Here is a 21,079-nt window from a genome sequence, read left to right on the forward strand (position 1 = left end):
TTGCTTCCTCGTCAAGCATGGGGAGGGATCAGAAAAAGGAAAAATATAGAAGAAAGTTTCGTGATGGCCACAACATACTAGTTTTTATTGGAAAAAAAGTGTATTAGCTGCTTTGTTTAAAAATTGCTGCTTTTTTTTACGCATCTAGTTTTTTAGATGAGTGAGGAATATTTTATTCCTAGAAATCAGCTTAAAGTATTTTAAAAATATGTTTGAAAAAATTCGCGATTTTAGCTATTTTTGAGTATATTGATCAGGTACTAGAAAGTAGTATGGGTATACGGGAAAGTAGGCTTGTCTAGTTCTAGATAGAACTTCTTGTTAGAAAATGATATCATTGCTACCAAGTAATCCTCAAGCCAGAATCAGTAATTTAAGTTATCACAAGCTTTAGAAATCAGTTTAACAAAGTAAAGGTTATCGCAGATTGTTCTGTGAAGCTAATGTAACAAATCTGTTTAAAAAAAATTAATACAAAAAATAGTATTACTATTGCAGAGCACATTTTCTCATGGTACGCTATTTGTACTGAAATATATTGCATTCTGCATTTCTGTAACTTTTTCGAACACCCATCATTAATGAATTATTTTCAATGCTTCAGCCTTCTAAACTTGCCTATCCTTGCTATGCCACTAATGGCTAATCAATTTAATATTTGAGAAAATATTGATTTTACATAAATTTTTACATACAAAGATACTATCTGACCACGGATTGTATGGAAAGACAAACATCCGTTTTACAGCCGGAAATGGACGAATCTATTATTTTTTAGCGATGTCAGCTTTTGCAGAGGCAGAGTCTCATTCAAATGAGCGGAAAACGCACATCAAATTTTTACTTTTCCACCTTATTCTCATAGATTCATCTTATCTAGACGTTTGAAAATTCCATGCAATCCGTGGTTGGACAGTATACAATGAAATCCCGTTACAATGAATAATAATACAACAAAATATGAGTTTCACAAAATAAATTTTCAGTCCCAGTTGAGTTGCCATCACATGCTTGAATTCCATTACAACAAAGAAAATTTGCAGTCCCTTGAAGTTCGTTATTACGGGATTTCACTGTAATTAGCAATGTTTAATTTCCATTTTTAATTTTCATATAAAAGTTGATTGACCACAAAGATCTTTAAAACAAGATTTTTAAGGTTTTTCCATAGACGTGCAATATTAATCATCTTTACATAAGGGGGAACGATGCTTAGAAGCTGATTCTGAATCGTCTCTTTTTAATTTTTTAATCTTTGATCGCAAATCACCTTGAAATTTTGAAGAATACGTTCTTCTGTCTGAGGATGAATCCCTTCTTCTGTCTGAGGATGAATTCATTCTTCTGTCTGATGATGAATCCCTTCTTCTGTCTGAGGATGAATTCGTTCTTCTGTCTGAGAATGAAGACTTCATTTTTCTGTCTGAGAATGAAGACTTCACTCTTCTGTCTGAGAATGAAGAATGAGATGAGATACGAGAGGAAAACTTATCATGATATCGGGGAGGTGAGTGTGTCCTCTTGCGAGAAGCTGAACCATCGAGATTATTTCTTAAATCCCTAGTTGGCTCTTTGCTTTTCACTTCATCACGAGGCGAATAATTTTCTTCGTCTGCCATCGACTTCGCAATATCATTCCATATGCTGAAACGAGAAGTTACTTTCCTTTCTTCTTTTTTATCACTTTCATTTTCTTCATTGTCAGAGAACTTTCTTCCAAGATGATAGAGATCCTCCTTGGTGTACTTGGTTCCTAGGCGACTGAAAATATTCTTTTTCCCGTCCGATGAATATTCTGCAACTCTGGAATCAGAAAAATTATTATAAACTATGACAAAAAAATATTTCCTAAGAAAAAAAAATCAATGTTGATCTTTACATTAAATTTTTTTTTTTTTTACATGAAAGACTTAAACATAAATCTGCATACTTTTCAGAACGAAGTAATTTAAATTTAATCATGGAAAATTTAGGAGTACAGTCACAGTCGAGTCCCGACTTAACCAAGGGATGCATTCCAGGACTCCTTGTGTAAGTCAAAATTTTGCGCTGTGAAAAAATGTACTTTTACAATTTTTTTAGAAACATACGAAATCCTTTTAGGCACTTATAAACACCCCCTCAACTGTACACTACAGTCTTACATAAAGAACTAAACTTTTGCTGTAGGTATTTGAACAATAAAAAACAGCTGTTTTATTCAACATGAAATACTCCAAGGTGAACAAAATAAATGATCAATGGGAGGAAAAGACCTAAATAAAACAACACGGTACGCAGAGTATGTAGTAATAATAAAATGCTGCACTATAACAGTGCTGTACAGTAGATACAGTAATATTATTTATGAGTTAAAAAATGAAGATGATAATTATTTAGGCTTCATTATCAGATCATTATCTAATATATTTTCAAATACGCTTGTTCTGCCTTTTCTTTTATAACGTTTCCATTTATAGAAACAGCCCCTCTTCCTTGTCCCTTCAATCCACAATACAAGAGCAGCATCTATTTTCATAATATTTACTTTGGTTAGACATTACTCTGCTAACTTCAATGTTGAAACTAAGTTCTGAACTTTTATGGATATCTTTTTCTTTTGACTTCTGTAATTGTATGTATGGTACACTCACTCATACTTGTTGTCTTGCTACTGTGGACGTTTTGTAGTTGTTCAAGCATATCGAGAATCTTTGCGCTTTTTTTTGTCAGAAATTTTCTTTTTTGTACCATTTTCACAAACTTTAAATGAAACAGTGCGTTAAGATGCCATTATATTTCATCATCTTTTACATTTAGAATGAAAAAAAAAGATAAATGAAAGATATTGAGTGGTTATTTGATGCACTAACAGCCCGATGTGTAAACTAATTTGGTGTGAGACCTTTCACCGTCTAAAAAGCTAAAAGGATGTAATAATATTCCCGAAATCAGTATTTAGTAACCAATAACGAAGCCAATACTTCCTTCAAAAACAATTCATGTTGTGTACTCCAAATTTGCATTAGCTATAAATTCGTTGCTCGTGAAAAATTTGCGTTATAGCCATTTCACGTAAGTCGAATTGCGTTGTAGCAGGAGTCAACTGTATTACAAGTTGTTCAACAATTAGCTGATTACTAATAAAGTAGCTACAGTTAATACTTAATAAAGAGAGTCAAAGTGTTAAATAATAAACTACACTACACTGAGAAGGCTCAAGTTATGGGATACCTCCTCGTATTTTGTCAGATTACTATCTGCTTTGTTACGTATCTCATGACTTTTGTCACCTCACTGCTTAAATTTGCAACATACGTCACAGAACAGATGCCTGAACTGCAGAACAATTCTGTTCAAATGAGAGAGGAAAACTCAGACAAATTTTCTGCAGAAATTTATTCTGGAAAAGTCTAGAATTTCTGCATAAACTGCAGATTTTCTACAAATATCTTCCAACTAAAGATATAATTCTGTAGATTTCTTTAAATTAGAAGGAAAACTGAAATTCTCTCAAATTACGCTTATTTGGTGGAAAGCTAACACAAAATGTCAGAATTTTATGCGTCATTCATTGCTTCAAACTTAATGTTGCACAAATTTTGCAGATATTTGCAGAAATTCTACAGATTTTTGCAGAAAACCAACTTTGACTGCCTGTACCTACTTTATTCTTTTAATTGCCGTATAGGATGAGATTTTTACGGAATTTTAGCTTTTTATGTTTGTTTTGTAAAGTTTTCCTCCTTGTTCCACTTTTTCAGACCTCAGAGCAATCTGATATTTCTTGTAAATCTTAAAAGATTCTGATTTTTCTTGCATTTTTGGTTTCCTTTTCCTCATTTTCCTGAATCTATCTTCATTCATCACAATTTCTGCCATGAACGTCTGTTTTGGAAGCATGCCAACATTGAAACAAGTCTCGCTGAAAATTGCGTGTCTTGCTTGAGATTTCAATCCCTTTGCATCCTGAATAGATTTCAATTATTTTGAAAGTTTGGAGATATTTTATTGTATGCTGCCATAACTTGGCTCATTAAAAAAATTATTTTAGTAATTAATTCATTTATTAACATTATTTTAATTGCTCGTTCATACTCTGTAAAATTAACCAACAAAATAAATAAATAAATAAATAAAAATAGTTTGACATCCAGAATAGGATTTCAATAAACTTGACCTGTTTGCTTTTTCCATACATTTGGAGAATCTTATGGGGTTTAGGTTTTACAGCCTATTCAAGTTTTGGGGATTTTATAGTTTACATGATCAATTAATTTTATAACACTTCTACATGTACAATGCCAGAGGTACTTGCAGAACAATTTTGGGCAAATGATTTTATGTTGCAAAGCATCACAAAGTGTTCTGCTTTAGGGCCTCACTGTATTATAACATATCCTATTGTTTTTGTTCAAAGAAATATATATTTAAAAATTAGTGTGGACAATTGAGGCAGTGAGAAGCAAAGGATGTTAGCAGCAAAATTAAAAATTTGGAGATAACTAGTACACATGGTAGGTGAGCCTCTCCTCTGTTTTGCAACAAGAGATGGTACTAGTCGTCCTGGTAGGTCTCGCTAGACAGAATTACTTAGAAAAACTTTTTAATGAAAGCCTACCTAGGACCGGAACTTTAAACACATTTTATTCAAAACTTGAAAATGTCCACTTACATCCTTTTGCTTCTCACTGCCTCAATTGAACAAGAATTTGTATCACTTTACAAGTTTATCGAATGTTCTTTAGCAGTGTGTATATTTTTGCACGAAGTACTCATGCAGTAAAATGAGTAAGAAATTTGTTTGAGCTCAAAATAAATCTAAATTGATTTCCTGGGCATTTCCTTAATATATCAACAAACAAGGTTTATAGTTAAAAATAGGACAGAAAACTCTTAATGACTTACTGCTTTTTTCTTTTGATCTTCTTTTCTTCTTCCTCATCAGCATACATTTTCATCCTAGGCTGCTTCAAACGACCTGATCTTGGTGCTGCTGGTCGATCCTGAATGAAAGCTATGTCCAAAAAAGAGGTCATTGAATGAATCATGCTATAATAATAACGTGCTCACGGATTTGTACAAGTTATGTAACCAATTATCTTCTTAAATTCATAATTTTTAATACATATTTAGTTAAGACAATATTTAAAGGGAAATAGCAATACACAACAACTGATCTTTAACTAGAGTTTATTTCTAGAAAAGTTCAGCCATAGGATCAAAACAAATGTTAAGAGAACTACAAAAAAGAAATCAATGTTGATCTTTACATCAAAAGAATTTATTTTTACTTCCTTTTTCAAAAAAGGAAGTATTGTATTTGCGAAAAAATTTTCACTCATAATTCGGCCCCTAATTTCCATTTTGCTCACCCCCAAATGAATGTTGAGTTTTTTTTCAACCTAACCACACGTGGATAAGTGCCTAAGGACGTATAAACACCCGAAATATCCATTTTGACATTCTTGACATTCCCCGAGTTAATTACAACGACTTTTCTCGCGACGTCCGTATGTATGTGCAGATGTGTGTATGTATGTCGCATAACTCAAGAATGGTATGTCCTAGAAAGTTGAAATTTGGCACGTAGATTCCTAGTGGGGTCTAGTTGTGCACCCCCCCTTTTAGTTGCATTCAAGTATTGCTAAAGGGGTCCTTTGCCCCTTTTGGGGGGGGGGGGAAGAATCATTGTAAATTTTGATGTATACTCAAGTGGTGTTATAATTTGGCGGACACTTGGCGATATATCGCCAGTCTTTTGGTCGTCAAGTTTTGGCGACAAATTGGCGACAAATTTAGGGATTTTTTTTTAAAATTTAGTTTCAATTTGGCCACTGGTGGTGATATTTAGAGAGTAAACTATTGAATCACATTAAAATTGCCAATAATGGGAAAATTACATTAAAATTGGAGTAAAAAGAAGTCATGTGATGCACACATCAGCTTGTTTTCTTAAGATTCATAACCGACCAGCTACAATAGCATATGCTATAAAAAAGTGAATAAATCTTGAGAATGATTAGTTACATGATCTAGGGTTTCTTTGCCTAGGTTTTATGAGCCCAATCTAGGGGTTTTAAAATCCTAATGGTAGCCCTGCATACCACTTTAACATTGATGGTTTTAAATTGAAAGAAAATGGCATATTCACTTCATTACAGACACTATGGTGCTATCCTCTAGATAAGAATTTGAAATCAATTTTTTAGCATAATGAAAATTTTGAAGGAAGGCTTCTCTGGAGCTAGCATGAAATTTTATCACTGTCATTGTTCTAGTAGGATTTTTATCCTCATCTATGCCAATTATTATCAATGACGGCACTAAGTAAAGAGACATATTAGGATCTTCATTACAAGTAAGTTGTATGTTTTGAAACAGTTTGGGAAAGCTTTAATATTTAAATGGTTCTAATTAAATTGGCACACAAATAAATCCTAGAGAGGAACAAGGATTAATTTTTAGTGACAATTGCTTAACGTTTAAGGCACGTATATAGGTTTTTTTTATTTTATTTATTTATTTTTTTATTTTAGTATGGACCATTAAAATGAAAAAAAAAATAATGTGAAGTTTTGTGATGGTAACATTATTCTATTTCTAAATACATTTAAACTAAAAAGAATAACTGAATTTTTTAAAAAAAATACTAAGCACTTCTCATCATGCACTCAAAAAGACGAAATAACTTTTCCGGGTCAGAAAGGACCATTTAAGTATTCCTGTGGTTTTCAATTATTCCAAGAAAATGACACTACAAACGAAGAAAAGTGCAGCTCAAATCATTTTAAACCAAACTTTCCCAGTAAGAAAAATATGCATGTTTCAACACTTAAATTTATGATTGAAAGCTAGATAATGATAAGAAATTGCCTGCATAATTTGAGCCGTATTTTTCTTCCTTTGTGATGTCATTTTCTTAAAATAACTCCAGGAATACTTAAAGTGTCCTTTCAGACCCAGGAAAGTTATTTTGTCTTTTTGAGTGCATTAGAAAAAAAAAAACTCTTTTTTTTTTAAAAATTCTATTATTTAGAAATTATTAATTCAATTTTTTTTAAAATTTCCTTTTTTTTGCCATTTAAGCTATGTTCTTTTAATTTATGTATGATATTGCCCAAAAATACTTTAAGTTTGAGAAAACTACCATTATTTCAAGTATAAGCCAAAAAACATGTTCGTATTTTCTCAAAGATGTCTCAAAAATCATTCCAAAATGAAATGAGAAATTCAGGAAACAATAAAGTTTGGGTTTATAAAATAACAAAAAAAAAAAAGTGTAAAAAAAACTTGAGGATTCCATGCACGAAGGAGTGACTACTGTGAACAAAGTTAGAGGCAAAGCAATATATCGCAACCAGGGTTGCCATACGTCCCGGATTTCAAGGGACAGTCCCCGTATTTTGAAAAATTGTCCCGCATCCCGGGGAACTTCCATATGGGACGGCTAAAGTCCCATATTCTGGCTAATAAAAATATTTTATGAAACGAGACATTATTTTAAGGGAAAAAAATTAAGTAGTAAAACACAAAATGTAAAATAAACAGCAATAAGGAAATCATGTGGCAACAAACACAAAAATTATTTACGTTTTGGAGGCAGACCAGGAGGAGCCGAATGATTGCTTACTCCTTGCTCATTGACTAATGTTGGAAATATATCTCTGCGCATGCGTCGTCAATCGTAATAAAAATGATTTTTATACTTTGATGCGCGACATTTTGTAAGGTTTAATGCTTTGTTACGATTGAATTTTTCAGATTTATCATAAAGAGACGTTCTACGTCGGAAAGCACCCCTTAAAAATATACCAGATCCAGTAATTGCCCAAAACCTCAAAAATATTCCCCCTACCCCCCACCCTTTCACTCCTAGAAGCTTGTCCCGTATTTACTGTTCTTAAATCTTGCAACCCTGATCACAACAGTAAGATATCTTACTGTTGCTTTGAGGCATGGATGTTGGGTTCTTTTCAGTTCATTCGTAATATTTTTTTTTTTTTTTGCTCAGAAAAACCAGAATTGATTCCATGGCTTATTTTATGTCAGGGAGGAGACAAAGATGGCTTCACATTTTTGATAAACTGCTCATATTTTGTATGTTAGTTTTTATAAAATTAAATAATCAATTCCAAAAACTTAATCATGCTTATTTTTAAACTAATTTAACATGCTAACATTAAGAAATATTTGTTACTCTGACTTTTTTTTGAGGAGAGGGGTAGCATATTTCAGAAAATATGTTCATAGATTTCTAAAACTTGTAATAGTTTTAAGCAGTTACATATGTAAAATAGTACTCATATTTTATAAATAATACCATGAATTTCATCTTGATAATTGGTTTCTTGACTGAACTTTCCAATCACTTCTCTGTTTTTTGCAGCTTGAATTTTTCGCTTTCTTGATGTGCTTATAAGACCTCTTAAACCTATTAATTTGAGGAAAACATACAACTTCAAATTGCTGAAATGTATTCATCATAAAAAGAAATATTTTTGATAACTTTCAGTTTAAAAATGTGAGCACCAGCTATTAAAGTATCAATAATAATGTAGAAAACTCATACATTTTACTAAATCACTTTATAGGGCAATACTTAATAAAGTTTTCAAACACTACCCCCCCCCCCTTTTTTTTTTTTCTATTTGCTCCTATTTTCTACAAAACAAGTCAAAAAGCATTATGTTTGATATTTCACATTTATGCTTTAAAAATGTAGCAAAAAATTGCATTTTAAGAGACAAACAGTATTGAACAAATTCAGTATTATGCTCACAAACTCGAGCATACTTCTAATATGAAAAATATCATACTTATTCACTTTTCCCCTTTAATGGGAGAATACACAAAAGAGAAAAAAAATTTATTGTTATTGTACAAAAATATTACCTTTATTTAGTTTAAAGCTTTGTATATTGATTGATCCATTCATTTAATTTTTTTTTTTTTTTCATTTTATTTGTAAATCACTGTCTTATTAGAGGCTAGATGTTTTATATGTAAATGCCTTAACTTCAATGCCAAATAAATGCATGAAATCAAAATTCAAAATGAATCAATTTGTTAGTTTAAAATTTAGCAATTGCTTATACAATGAAATATACCTCCATAATTTGGATTCCCATACTTCTGGTAAAACTGGCTTCTTTTCTCGGCTCCAGGTAATTTCCTATCATCTAAAAGACAAGTGCTCATTAGTATGATAAAAAAAATGGAAATTAGTATTAATAATTCATTCTACTCTCATGGTCTTAAGGTAACAGACAAAACATTTCTAATGCTTTTGGGATAAAAGCATAAGTGAAGATCTAGGGAACTATACATTTGATGTACCATGTTTTCAAAATGAACTATAAAAGGAATGAAATAATTTTCCTAAGCTGCATGCAGATATAAAACTCCATACAATTTCAGAACTTCATTCAGATAATCTGGGAAAAGTGTGATTGTGAATTTTTAATAGCTATCAAAATGCTTATAAGCTTTAAAAGGAAAAGTATAGGGCACATGCAGACAATTGTAAATTTATAATTTAAGTAACTATTTTACCGCTCTGCAAATAGTATAAACTGAGGTGTAAGTTTTCTCATTGGTAGCTATCCTTTACACTTATAGTTATGTAGCACATGTTCAGTATAGTTATGTAGTATTTTCCATACAATCTAAAATTAAATCTACATGAAACTTAGAGAAATTATTTTATACTTTTTAGTTCATTTTAAAGACACGGTGTATAAAAAACTATTTCATAAATACTGTCCAACCACAGATCTTATGGAATTTTCAAACGTCCAGATGAGACGAATCTATGAGGGGGAAAAGTAAAAATTTGATGTGCGTATTTCGCTCATTTGAATGAGACTCTGCTTCTGCAAAAGCTGACATCGCTAAAAAATAATGGATTTGTCCATTTTCGTCTGTAAAACGAATGTTTGTCTTTCCATACAATCCGTGGTCAGACAGTATCTGTTAAAAAGTTGTAACTCAATATTTAATATACATATTCCAGCATTTACATTGAAAGTTCAGCAATCTGTAATACTCCTAGTATATACTAATTGCCACGTTTATATTTCTTGAAAAATTTGAAATACATTTTAATAAAATCATTGTTCAACAATGACCGTGATCAACAATGAATTTTCAATTGAAGGCTCACCTACAGTTTAGCATGAATTAGTACATGGCCCCACTTAATTCTTACAACCGGTGACAATCCCTGAAACTCATGGAAACAAAGAGGGTGCTATAGATTCCAATATGTTGCCATTGATTGGTGGATTCAGGGGTTCCGTCCTGCGTCTCTCGCGGTCAAAATGGGCGACATCCAATCAAAAATAAACCAACTTTGACATTGGTTGGTGGATGCATGAGCTGCATCAGTTTAACACAAGAAAGTCCTAAATTGTGAAGGCCTGTTAAACATCAGCGCCATCTAGTGGGGCCATGATTAGTAGCAAGATTCCTCCTGAACAGACATACACCAAACTAACTTAATAAAAACATGGTAAAATGAATCTTTCAAAATAAGTAAACAAACTAATGAGATTCAACCTTAAAAAAATATAAAAAAATCCAAAGGTTTTTTCAAAATAGTCAGTAGTAAAATAATTTCTGTGAATTGTTGCAATGGAAAAAATATATGAAACTCTTTCATTCCAGCAACACAAAGTTGAGTTTGTCTGTTCTACATGGATCAAAATATTAATACTGTCTTAGTGACATTTTGGAGTTATTTTAGACTTACCCTATTGTTATAACATTGTTTAGTTTATTTTTATGCATATGAAAAATTAAATGTAATTCTAAAGAAAATTAATGAAAATGTGTCTAACTTACCTTTTGTTGCAAATCTTAGCAATATAGCTTTAGCTTTTGGATGAGGCATTCCAAGTCTCCAAGTTCCTGGCGGTATTGGAACATCAACAGAAGGAGAATCCCGTGTAACCACATCCTCTTTTTGATCAATGTCCATAGGCAGATCGCCTTTTTCCTTTCAATTGGAAAAAAAAAAAATCCCTCACAAATTTAAAGAAATGTATTTTGTCAGTGTTTGGTGATACATTATAGTTGTCTCATTTTCCTCCACAAAAAGACAACTTTGATTACGAAATATAGAATTTTAAATGAAATTTTAAAAGATTTTGAGGTGCAAAGAAATATTTGTTTTCTTTGGTTTTGTAATCTTTGCAGATTTTTTTTTTTTTTTTTTGAATAATGTTCAAAAATGTAAAAATACTTGGAACACACATCTACAAAATATCAGAAATTATGGAATACAAATGCCTTTAGCTGGTGTAAAAAATCTTTAGTTTATGTAAAAAGATAGCAAATTTAAAAAAAAAACTGAAATGCTTTTAGTCTAATCTAAGTAAATTTAGGGGAGGGGGCCTGGGGGTGGGGGGAGAATGATGGATCAGAATCTCACTAGGTCTATTATGATACAGCAAAATGTGTGGTTGTTAAGTTTTTTTTTTTTTTTTTTTTTTTTTATGATGAAAATTGGTTACAGTTAACCAAATGAAAAGTTTAATTCTTAACTAGTTTGCAAGTCTAAGTGTTTTTTTTTTCTGTGGTCAGGGTTACTTGCATTTATTGTTCAGATGCATCAATCTTTACGCCTTTAACAATGTACCTACGTTTTGTAGCAGTACAATTCCATCCACTTTGTTGTTCTGCGGTTTTGAAAGTATAAAAATTAAACATTTTCTAAATGCACCACATACATTTAGTAATTTTATCTTATTTCTATTTGGCTTACACTTTTACTTGAACTATGCACACTTTCTTCGCTGTCGCTCTCTTCAGATTCAGACATCAAAATAATGGCTTCATTTTCTTTGCTGTCCTTGGAATCTTTCTCATCTGAAAGAAGAAAATGAGTTTCTTTCAAACAAAGAAATATGACATTAGAAAAGTCTTATAAATTCTACTATCTGCATGTAACATGCTTTTTTGTTAAATTTCAGAAAAAAACTTTTTTCTATTCAAGTTTCATTGTATCATTCCTTTGTTTATTACTACTATTTTTACAATTACTAGAAAACCTTTACCATAACTTTCTAAGGCCTTTTTTACAAAATATTTTTTAGAACTATAGTTAAACTCTCTGATAATGAGCTCTGATTTAACAAGAACCTGGATTTAGCGAGGAAATCCAACGGATTTCGTTGGTACAATGTTAAGTCTCAGAGAGCTACTTAAAGCGAGCAATGCTTTTGAAATTCATAAAATTTCTATTGATTTGCAGCTCTTATCCTTTGTGGCAAAAATTCCTTTAGCATTTAGAAGCCGACTGAAAATTAGTGATGGATCATAAACTCTGATGAGTAGAAACAATGACCCATTTTTTAACGCATGGAGTAAAATAAGCATCTTCGATGGTTTTGCTCGTCTTATCACGCCATAGCAAGCACGTTTCAAAAGCGTTTTACGCATATTTTTCTGATGCTAAATGTTAGTTGTCAAACGGTCTGAAGCGCAGGGCTGTAGCTAGACATTGATATAATGTAGAAAGCACTTGACTTACATGGCAGTTTACTCCAAAAAAAATTTCATGGGAAAGAATTTTACGCATCTTACATATTTGTAGCCGCCAATGTTATCGCTTCCGAGAGAAATTTCAAAGAAAATTAACCCAACTTCTTTCCAACTGTGCAGAAATTTAAAAACAAAGCATTTATGTATGAATTTTTATGATTTTTCCCCGAATTTGCCTTTTAATGAGCACTCGGTTATAAACGAGCTTGACTGTATATTATTAATAACACCACCAGCCAAGAAACATTTTACATGTCCACAAGTGCATTTCATGCACTGAAAATTGGAAAGACACTTAATTTTAACTTTCATGCTTTGTGTTTTATAAAAATTAAGCATCCTTGAAAATAGAAAACATAGCAATTGAAGATTTTAAAATACAGTAAAACCCCTCCTAACGGACACCACTAAAGTGCGAACACCCCTCCTATGTGGGCAATTTTTAATTCCCCGATTCCAAGGCAAATAACATTATTAAACCCGTCCCCCCCTGACACCCCTCTGTTGTGAACAAAAAAATTTGTCCCGTTAGTGTCCGCTCCGCATTAGAGGGTTTTTAATGCATTACTTATGATTTTTTTTTTTTAAGTTAAAATATCAAACATGCTAAATTTTAACAATCAAAATAGTTCACATCTCTTCTTTCCCTGTCATCTTCCATCTCATCCCTGGAAAGTTAGTTCTTTTATGTGATCACTATTTTGGTCTGCACTAATTCCATATATTTCACTCCTCGAAAACTATTTTAATTCTCTAAAAAAAGTCAAGGAGTATTTTTACTTCTTTTAATAAAACAAAACTAGCTATCTTCGGCTACTCTATTGCGCAATTATACTAACTGACATGGTTGTCAAGATTTCGAAGAATGGAGGAAAATACTCCCTTCATTTGGGTATAACACAAATTCTCCAGTTTCGTGCATAATTTTTACCTGCACATATGCATCTAGGGAAAGGTTTGTAAAAAAACTGTTACGAAATTCATGTTTACATAGAACATTAAAACCTCTTTTGCACCTGTAGGGGGGGGGGGGAGGGAACAAAGTACACCAAATTGCTGCCCCGGGTATTACTCATGCTTGGTACCCCACTGTATAAATGTTAAACACTACAAATTACAGCATTATTTCATGTCTAAACTTTCAGATGCTTCAGAAATGTATCACAAATTTTTGTAAATTTATATGCAATTCGATGCAAACCAATGTCTTTAAAGTTCTTTCACTTTCTTTCTTTTTTCTTTTTCATATTCACATATCTAAAAATAGGAATTTCTTTAGAGGTATAATAAAGAAACCTACCATTTTTCAAATCAAACTTCATATCATTTTCATCTTTCTTCCTTTTTATGGAAAGAACTCTACTCATGCCAAGGAGGGCTCTGGCAGCACTTGTATCATCCACCCAAACAACATTACCTAAAAAAGAAAATCAAGAAAAATATTTACATACACTCAGCTTCATAAAAAAAGAAATTGAGTTTTGAATCCAAGTTTTGAAATTTAAGTCGAACCTTTTTAATTCGAACACATTTAAAACTAATGCCAAGACAAACTACATCTCTGATCCCTGTCCTATTGTTTGCTGTTCATTTTTCTTTGGGTAAGATGAACTATGGCTAACACAAATTCATTTTAAAGGTCCCTTGGAGTTTGTTTCAATGAGGTTCGATTGTATTTGCTTGCTTGTTGCATTTTTGAACTCTTCTTCATTTTTAGGGCATTTTTGAAGTATTTGTGATAGTTTTAAAATATTTTAAGTATTTAGGTTTTTTTTTTTTTTTTTTTTTTTTTTGTACCTTTTTAACATGAAACTAGCTGATCCATGAGAAGCATTTGAGCTTGAAATTTATAGCTTTGTTGTAAAAGTACCATGTAAAATCATCCTTTATAAAAATTCATTCTCCAGGCAGAAATTTACTAGAATCAATTACTCACAAACACGATAATGACTTAAAAATGCATAACGTGCCATAGTTCCATACGCTTATTCCATTTAGCTGAATAAGAACTGTAAATTGCATCAAGGAGGCAAAAAAGCAAAGACAATTCCTGCTGCATTGATTTTAACACCTAAGATGTTGTACGCAAAAAACTTACTTTAATATGCTATAAAGGCAGGCTATTCAAACAGAGACTCGATCCCAAGACTAATCGGTTGAAAACCGAAGGCTTTACTGACTGAGCTGTCCAACTCTTTCTTTCGACAATATACGCGCTGATTTGATATTTATTGAAAAATCGACGTATCCATTAAAGGACCCTTTTCTTAGATCATTTTAAATCTCGAATTTAAGAGAATTGGTAGATTTTTAGATCGTAAGTTTATTTTTCATCATTCGCTGACGTGATAAGCTTTAAAATGAGGGGTAAATCATCAAGTTTGAAGAAGGAATAAGGAAGATGTTTCAGACCAATCATCTGCCTGATTATATGCAATTCTCATTAGTTCCCTGGCCTCCAAATACCGACCCGCCAAACAGTTACTTGATAGCATGCTTCACAATATATGCGGATGTAATAGTATATATAGATGTAAGTCTAAGTGCTATTGGTTTGAATCAAAAAAGGAAAAAAAAATCCCACAGCAACTCTTCAACATTCTCGGGGATCAGATTCCAAGTAAATCCAGCAAATGACAAATCAGAAAATTGTTGCCTTATGGCAACAGTAGGATATGAGCAGTTGTGTTACTGTTGCTTTAAGATGACAAAATGAACTTGAGCAAACAGAAGAATTTATCAATTTTGGTGCAAAAGATTACTACTTCTAGTCAGCTTTTAGTTTAGCTTTGCTCATCTTAAACACTGTTTTGAGAAATCTGAAGTAATATTAATAGTTAGCAGAAGCAAAAAATTTGTAATTTCAATTTTTACTAGATATTTTAAGTACAAAAAATAAATAAATAAAGAAGAAGAAAAGGGAAAAAATGCTGCATTTAAAAGAGCTTCTGTTTTGATGGAGATCAAGTAGATAAGAGAAAGAAAGGATATGATAAATAATTTTATTGATAAAATCAAATATATAAATATAATGCATCATTTTATACAAATACTTGCAGGAATAATCATTGATCCATTCAACTGTTGATGCTCCATAATCACTAAAATACTGGAAAATCTCACTGGTATTCATTTCATTGACACCTCTCATGTGAATGGCATTCAAACGGATGTTCATAATTTTATCTATAATAAATTTCAGGAAAAAAATAGATACAATTCAATGAGTATAAAAATGATCTATAAATTTATGTTCAACAAAAAATATATGAAAAGTAAGGAGGGAGGTTAAAGAGTGTGAACTCAATGAAATTTTAGCGAAAAATCACAAAACCACGCCCACTTATATGTAAAACCTGCAGTTTTTTAAAGTAAGAGGGGCCTTTAGCCCCTTTCCTCTAAACCCCTTAAATGAGGAACCTGGTTCAAGGGGTGGTCTGATGTCGTTGATGTGATTAAAAATTCTAAGTATTGCAGCATATTAGGAATGTAGCTATTTTGTAATGGTCACTCCTATTTAAGGAATTTTATTTTAAAAAAATGAAATTTAGGCCTCTTGCCAGAGCAGAAAAAATTAACTCACAGACTCGAAATTTCACACAGTAGTTTGTGTTAAGAAGTTACAAAATTACTGCCCTAAAGTTTCAAGTTCAGCGGAATCTAAAATATTTTGTAAAGTTTCTCTTTAATTGATATTTTTCTAAAAAATCTCAAAAATTCAAGTCTTTTGCCGGAGCAGAAGACATTAACTCAGAGTCACAAAATTTTGCACAGTAATCAGTTAGGGTGTCACAAATTTTCCGCACTAAGGCTAAGTGCTCTGCAGAATTTCGATTTTTTTGGTTCTCCCTAATATATATATATATATGAGCTAATTGTTAATTCCTTTGTTAAAAAAAGCTTTACAATTAACCAATTTCAAACAATATAATTGATTTTATAAACATCAAAATTGAATCACACTTTATCAAAATTAACATATACTTTACCTAAGTGATAACAATTTTATACAATATAATTTTGTTTTCTAAATGAATTTGCTTATCCTTAAAATCTTGAAAGAAAATAATTACTGCTCATAAATATGAGCGAGCACCAAAAGAAACAACTCACTTGAATTCCTATTTTCAATATCAATATCCATACTGAAAAAAAAGGAACAAACAGTTAATGTATTACTTTTTTCCTCTTTAAACATGCAATAGTGAAATAATATTGGAAACAAATTGGGAAGAAAAACAAAACATAAAAAATATTTTAAGCATTTTTTGTTTAAAGAATACAAAAGTATACTTTGTGGTGCCTTCTGCCTCAGAGCAATTGGGCATCCCCGTAAAAAGAGACAAAATACATTAAAACATTACCCCACCAAACATTTCAATGCCATAGGCTGTGCCATAACAAGCTCCTTCTTGATACCCCTCCTCCCCTCTGGTATATTCTATAACTAGCTTTAACCCGCGGCTTCGCTCACGTTGATTTATAATTTTTGAACTGATTCAGGTTGATGGTCAACACATTCAGAGGTCAAATAGTTACAAAAAATTGGTTTGTCCCCAGTTTTGCCGACATTTTAAATTTTCTCTCCCCTTTAATATATCTAAAGGTTAAAACTTATTCAGATAAAAACTGAAAAACAGGGGGGGGGGGTGAATGCATGTCCACCCTGAATAAATAAAGAGAAATACGCCTAAAATTGTAAAGCAAATCGCCCCAAAATAGGGTCAACAGTCACTGTAAATCCTAATTCTAATAATGTACCATTAGAATGAGAACAACAAACCTTTAAAATAGCCATCAGAAGGAAACCTACTGTTTTTAAATAACTGTTTAAACTACCAAAAAGTTCAGAGTAAAAACACGGTTAAAATTAGAGTTAGCACAACGTTTTTTTTTTTTTAAGTTCCCATTTAAATGAGGACAATAGTACAAAAAACTTCACATTTGGGAAAGAGAAACATTCCCTAAAGTCTCTTTTAGAATGGCAATATCAGCGTTTTCAAATAACATCGACCTCCCTCTGAAAATCTCCGTCATAATTAATTCCAAAAATCTTCATCAGTAAAATGTCAGATAGCATAAAAAATAAATTTAAAAAAAAGAACAATATTCTCCATTGATTGTCACCATGAAAATAAGGACATTAATTCCACAAAATCCTAATTAGTATAATTAATCCTTTAAAAAAAAAAAAAAAAAAAAACACACACACACACACACACACACACACTAAAAAAAAAAAAAGAAGAAGAATGAAAATTAAACGTTTCATAAAAAATTAAAAAATAAAAAAATAAAGTAATAAATCAAAATCCATTATTTATCTCAAAAGGACCACATTACCATACATTCGCCAGAGGATTGCCAAGTTTTTGAAACTGCGTAAAATGTTTGCTTTATCTAATTCATATGATATGATTTTTAATTCCGAACAGAAGATTGTATCAAGAAAATGTTCTGCATATATTTGGTCATTCCAGGCGAGAAATAAATATTTCTTTGACGGTAATTGGGGGGGGGGGGGCAGACTCAATTTAATAGCTTTCTTTATTTTGTTACCAGTATATTGTACATTTTATTGAAAGTTTTAAGCTTGTCCTCTTGAGGCTTTTGAAATCCATCGAAAGTTTTTAAAAATCCTAACCAAATAGTTTTCAAAGTCTTTTTTTTTTTTTGAAAGTTTGGGAATGCATTTCGACATTTGAGACTTGAGTTTGCGAATTATGCGCAATGATTATTTTTTAATGCATTGATGATTGGTATCAACACTTGGCGACAATTGGAAAAATTTCTAAGAGTATTTGAAATCTTCCTGCCGAAGCTCATGGTTGGCTGAGTAACACGTAAGGGCCTAGAAGTAAAAAATGCTGATATATACATCTATGCTTTTTAATAATAGACCTGTTCCGGTTTTTTTGAAAGAAATCCCCATCAGTAACAATGACTCTGGTGCAAGACAAACTTAGCAGCTTATTTTTTGAAGGTGATTTACATTTTCTAAATGGCTGCAATTCAATCCTAAATTATATTGCATCTGTTGCATACAAGACAATAAATTAATCCTTTTAGGGTAAAAAACAGTTTGTACCAGACTCATGGATTTAATTCTAAACGGATGGTCATGCATTTGTTTTCAGCAAAATATATAACTTTGGCGACAAAATGACTATCTGTCTTGGCAAAAACATGGGGATATTTCAATAATTGGGAATCTGGCGCAGTCATCATTTTCGGCGTAAATAATTTTATTTTTGGAAATCCTGCTGATTTATAGTAACCTAATGTGAATAGATGTTTCCGGTCTCTTCGTTTAGATTTGCAAAGAAAAATACCTCTTGTGCAGGCACAGGAGCCAACAATTGACGCCAATAAAGAAAGATTGCCAGATTCCAAATTATCGAAATCTTCCCCTTGGTGGAAAAATGCTGCAATATAAGCGTTGAAACTCGTAAATACTGAAAAAAGACCAATGAATATGAATGTATGTTTGCAGATGGGAATATGTACAAATGCCTGGTTTTCATGCGTACATCTAAAAGAGGCAAACTTATTTTATAACTTTCTTATTTAACGTTATGTATCCATAGCAAGTTGTAGCTTCTTCAACTCAAAAATTTTAAAAACGCAAAATAAACAGTAATAATATTTTCTTCTGTTGCCAAATATAAAAAACAAGAAAACTGAACTTAGGTAAAAGAGGTAAAATTAAACTGGAGTTTCGACAACAAGTCTAAGAATTGATATATGCCTCGCTTTAAAAAATACTTTTTTTTTCTGGATAAAAGGTAAACTATGTTCACCCCAGCACCCCTGACAACATATACAAATAATTTCATGATGATCGGTTGATTAGTTAAAGCGTGAAAGAATTGGTGCCCTCTTGTGGGACCCAGTCTGCCCCTGCAATAGCAAGGCACACTCCTCCATATTTAGAAAGTAAACCAAAACAGAAAATTACCTCAAAGCACTTGCAAATTAATGATGGGATTCCTTTCGTTAAAGAACCAATTAGTATGTTTAAAATTTCTCCTGGAGTCTTGATACGCAAAGGGGGGGGGGGGAGACTAGTTTTTTAAAAATGCCGAAACAAATAGTTATATATTGTATGGTATTTTTTTCAGAGCTGTATTAATCACTGCTCAAAGATACTTTTAATGCCTCAACAAGAGCATTTCATGCATTGAAAATATACTTCAAAACTATGTTAAGTCTATACTCGAGTTTTGCTTTCGCAAAAAAAAATTGCATTCAGAAAGAATAAAAACAAAAAACAATTGGAATTTCTTAAATGTTATACGGTAAAACTCCTCTAATGTGGACACTAACGGGACAAATTTTTTTGTCCACAATAGAGGGGTGTCCGAGGGACAGGGGTTTAAAAATGTTATTTGAGTTAGAATCAGGAAATTAAAAATTGCCCGCATAAGAGGCATGTCCGTACTTGAGGGGTGTCCGTTAGGAGGGGTTTTACTGTACTTGAATGCTTTATTATTTTCCAAACTAAGAAACGTCAACCATTCTAAAGCTTAAAAACTAAAATAAATCTTTCCTTTCCGTGCAACTTTTATTATTAATCTTAACAAAAAAAAAAAAACCTTTGCAATTTAAACTTGCTAGGTTGCATTTTCTTTATACTTTCTCAAAACAGTAAGCCATAAACATAGCTCAAAGCAGTTTCTTAACTGAAGAGGAGAAACATATTCAATGTAAATGCTAACACCATTCAAACTTGATTGAGAATAATCGCACAAGGTGCATTAACCAAATAACAATTACAAAAGCATTCGAACATTTTCAAGAATTTAGCACAAATTATCTAAATAGATAATAACAAAACAAAGAAGTTTCACATTTTCATTTCTATCGAAAATTTTATTTTTGAACAAGTTTATGCTATTTCAATGTTTTAAAATATTTGCATATTTTTGAATACTGCTATGAAACATGTATGTCAGTAATATGTGATCAGATACATCTCAAACATTTTATGTTTGGGAGGAGAGAATTCACAATTTACTGAATGAAACCATGAATTTTTTCAAATGATAAATTGAATGTGCATGCACAGACACTCAAACAAAATGAAAACAGACATATAAGGCATCTTTAAAAATTCCATTTGAAAAAAAAATGCAGTATTGTAATACGGGTTGCTGAAGTATCAGATAAAATAAGCCAAGTCAGGAAAACTTTTGTGAGGTCAGAGTCACCATTCTTGATCTCTGATTGGCTGGTTACTATTTCAAGATCCAGCGCCTGTAAACAGCTCCAAATGTGCCAGAGATTAGCTATGATATGGGGTCATTCTTGAAAACGATACAATACTACTGCCTGACCACGGATTGTATGGAAAGACAAACATCCCTTTTACAGCCAGAAATGGATGAATCTATTATTTTTTAGCGATGCCAGCTTTTGCAGAAGCAGAGTCTCATTCAATTGAGCGGAATACGCACATCAAATTTTTACTTTTCCCCCTCATTCAGATAGACTCGTCTTATCTGGAGGTTTGAAAATTCCATACAATCCGTAGTTGGACAGTAGCTTGACACAT

The 21,079-nt window shown here is 31.9% G+C and overlaps 1 protein-coding gene across 1 annotated transcript in view; it reads right to left on the minus strand.

The window, feature by feature from the left end:
• Positions 1 to 1,064: 1,064 nt before the first annotated feature.
• LOC129227522 (nuclear cap-binding protein subunit 3-like) overlaps positions 1,065 to 21,079 on the minus strand; it is a 33,768-nt gene continuing 13,753 nt past the window's right edge. The window contains exons 4-12 of the mRNA XM_054862097.1: positions 16,639 to 16,670; positions 15,583 to 15,711; positions 13,826 to 13,942; positions 11,747 to 11,850; positions 10,825 to 10,978; positions 9,090 to 9,161; positions 8,303 to 8,413; positions 4,888 to 4,996; positions 1,065 to 1,803 (exon numbers count right to left, since the gene is read on the minus strand). Coding sequence (XP_054718072.1) covers positions 1,182 to 1,803; positions 4,888 to 4,996; positions 8,303 to 8,413; positions 9,090 to 9,161; positions 10,825 to 10,978; positions 11,747 to 11,850; positions 13,826 to 13,942; positions 15,583 to 15,711; positions 16,639 to 16,670 — 1,450 coding nt within the window. The 3' untranslated portion in view covers positions 1,065 to 1,181. The remainder of the gene's footprint in view (positions 1,804 to 4,887; positions 4,997 to 8,302; positions 8,414 to 9,089; positions 9,162 to 10,824; positions 10,979 to 11,746; positions 11,851 to 13,825; positions 13,943 to 15,582; positions 15,712 to 16,638; positions 16,671 to 21,079) is intronic.

This window comes from Uloborus diversus, chromosome 8, assembly GCF_026930045.1.
Source record: "Uloborus diversus isolate 005 chromosome 8, Udiv.v.3.1, whole genome shotgun sequence".
Classification (NCBI taxonomy): domain Eukaryota; kingdom Metazoa; phylum Arthropoda; class Arachnida; order Araneae; family Uloboridae; genus Uloborus; species Uloborus diversus.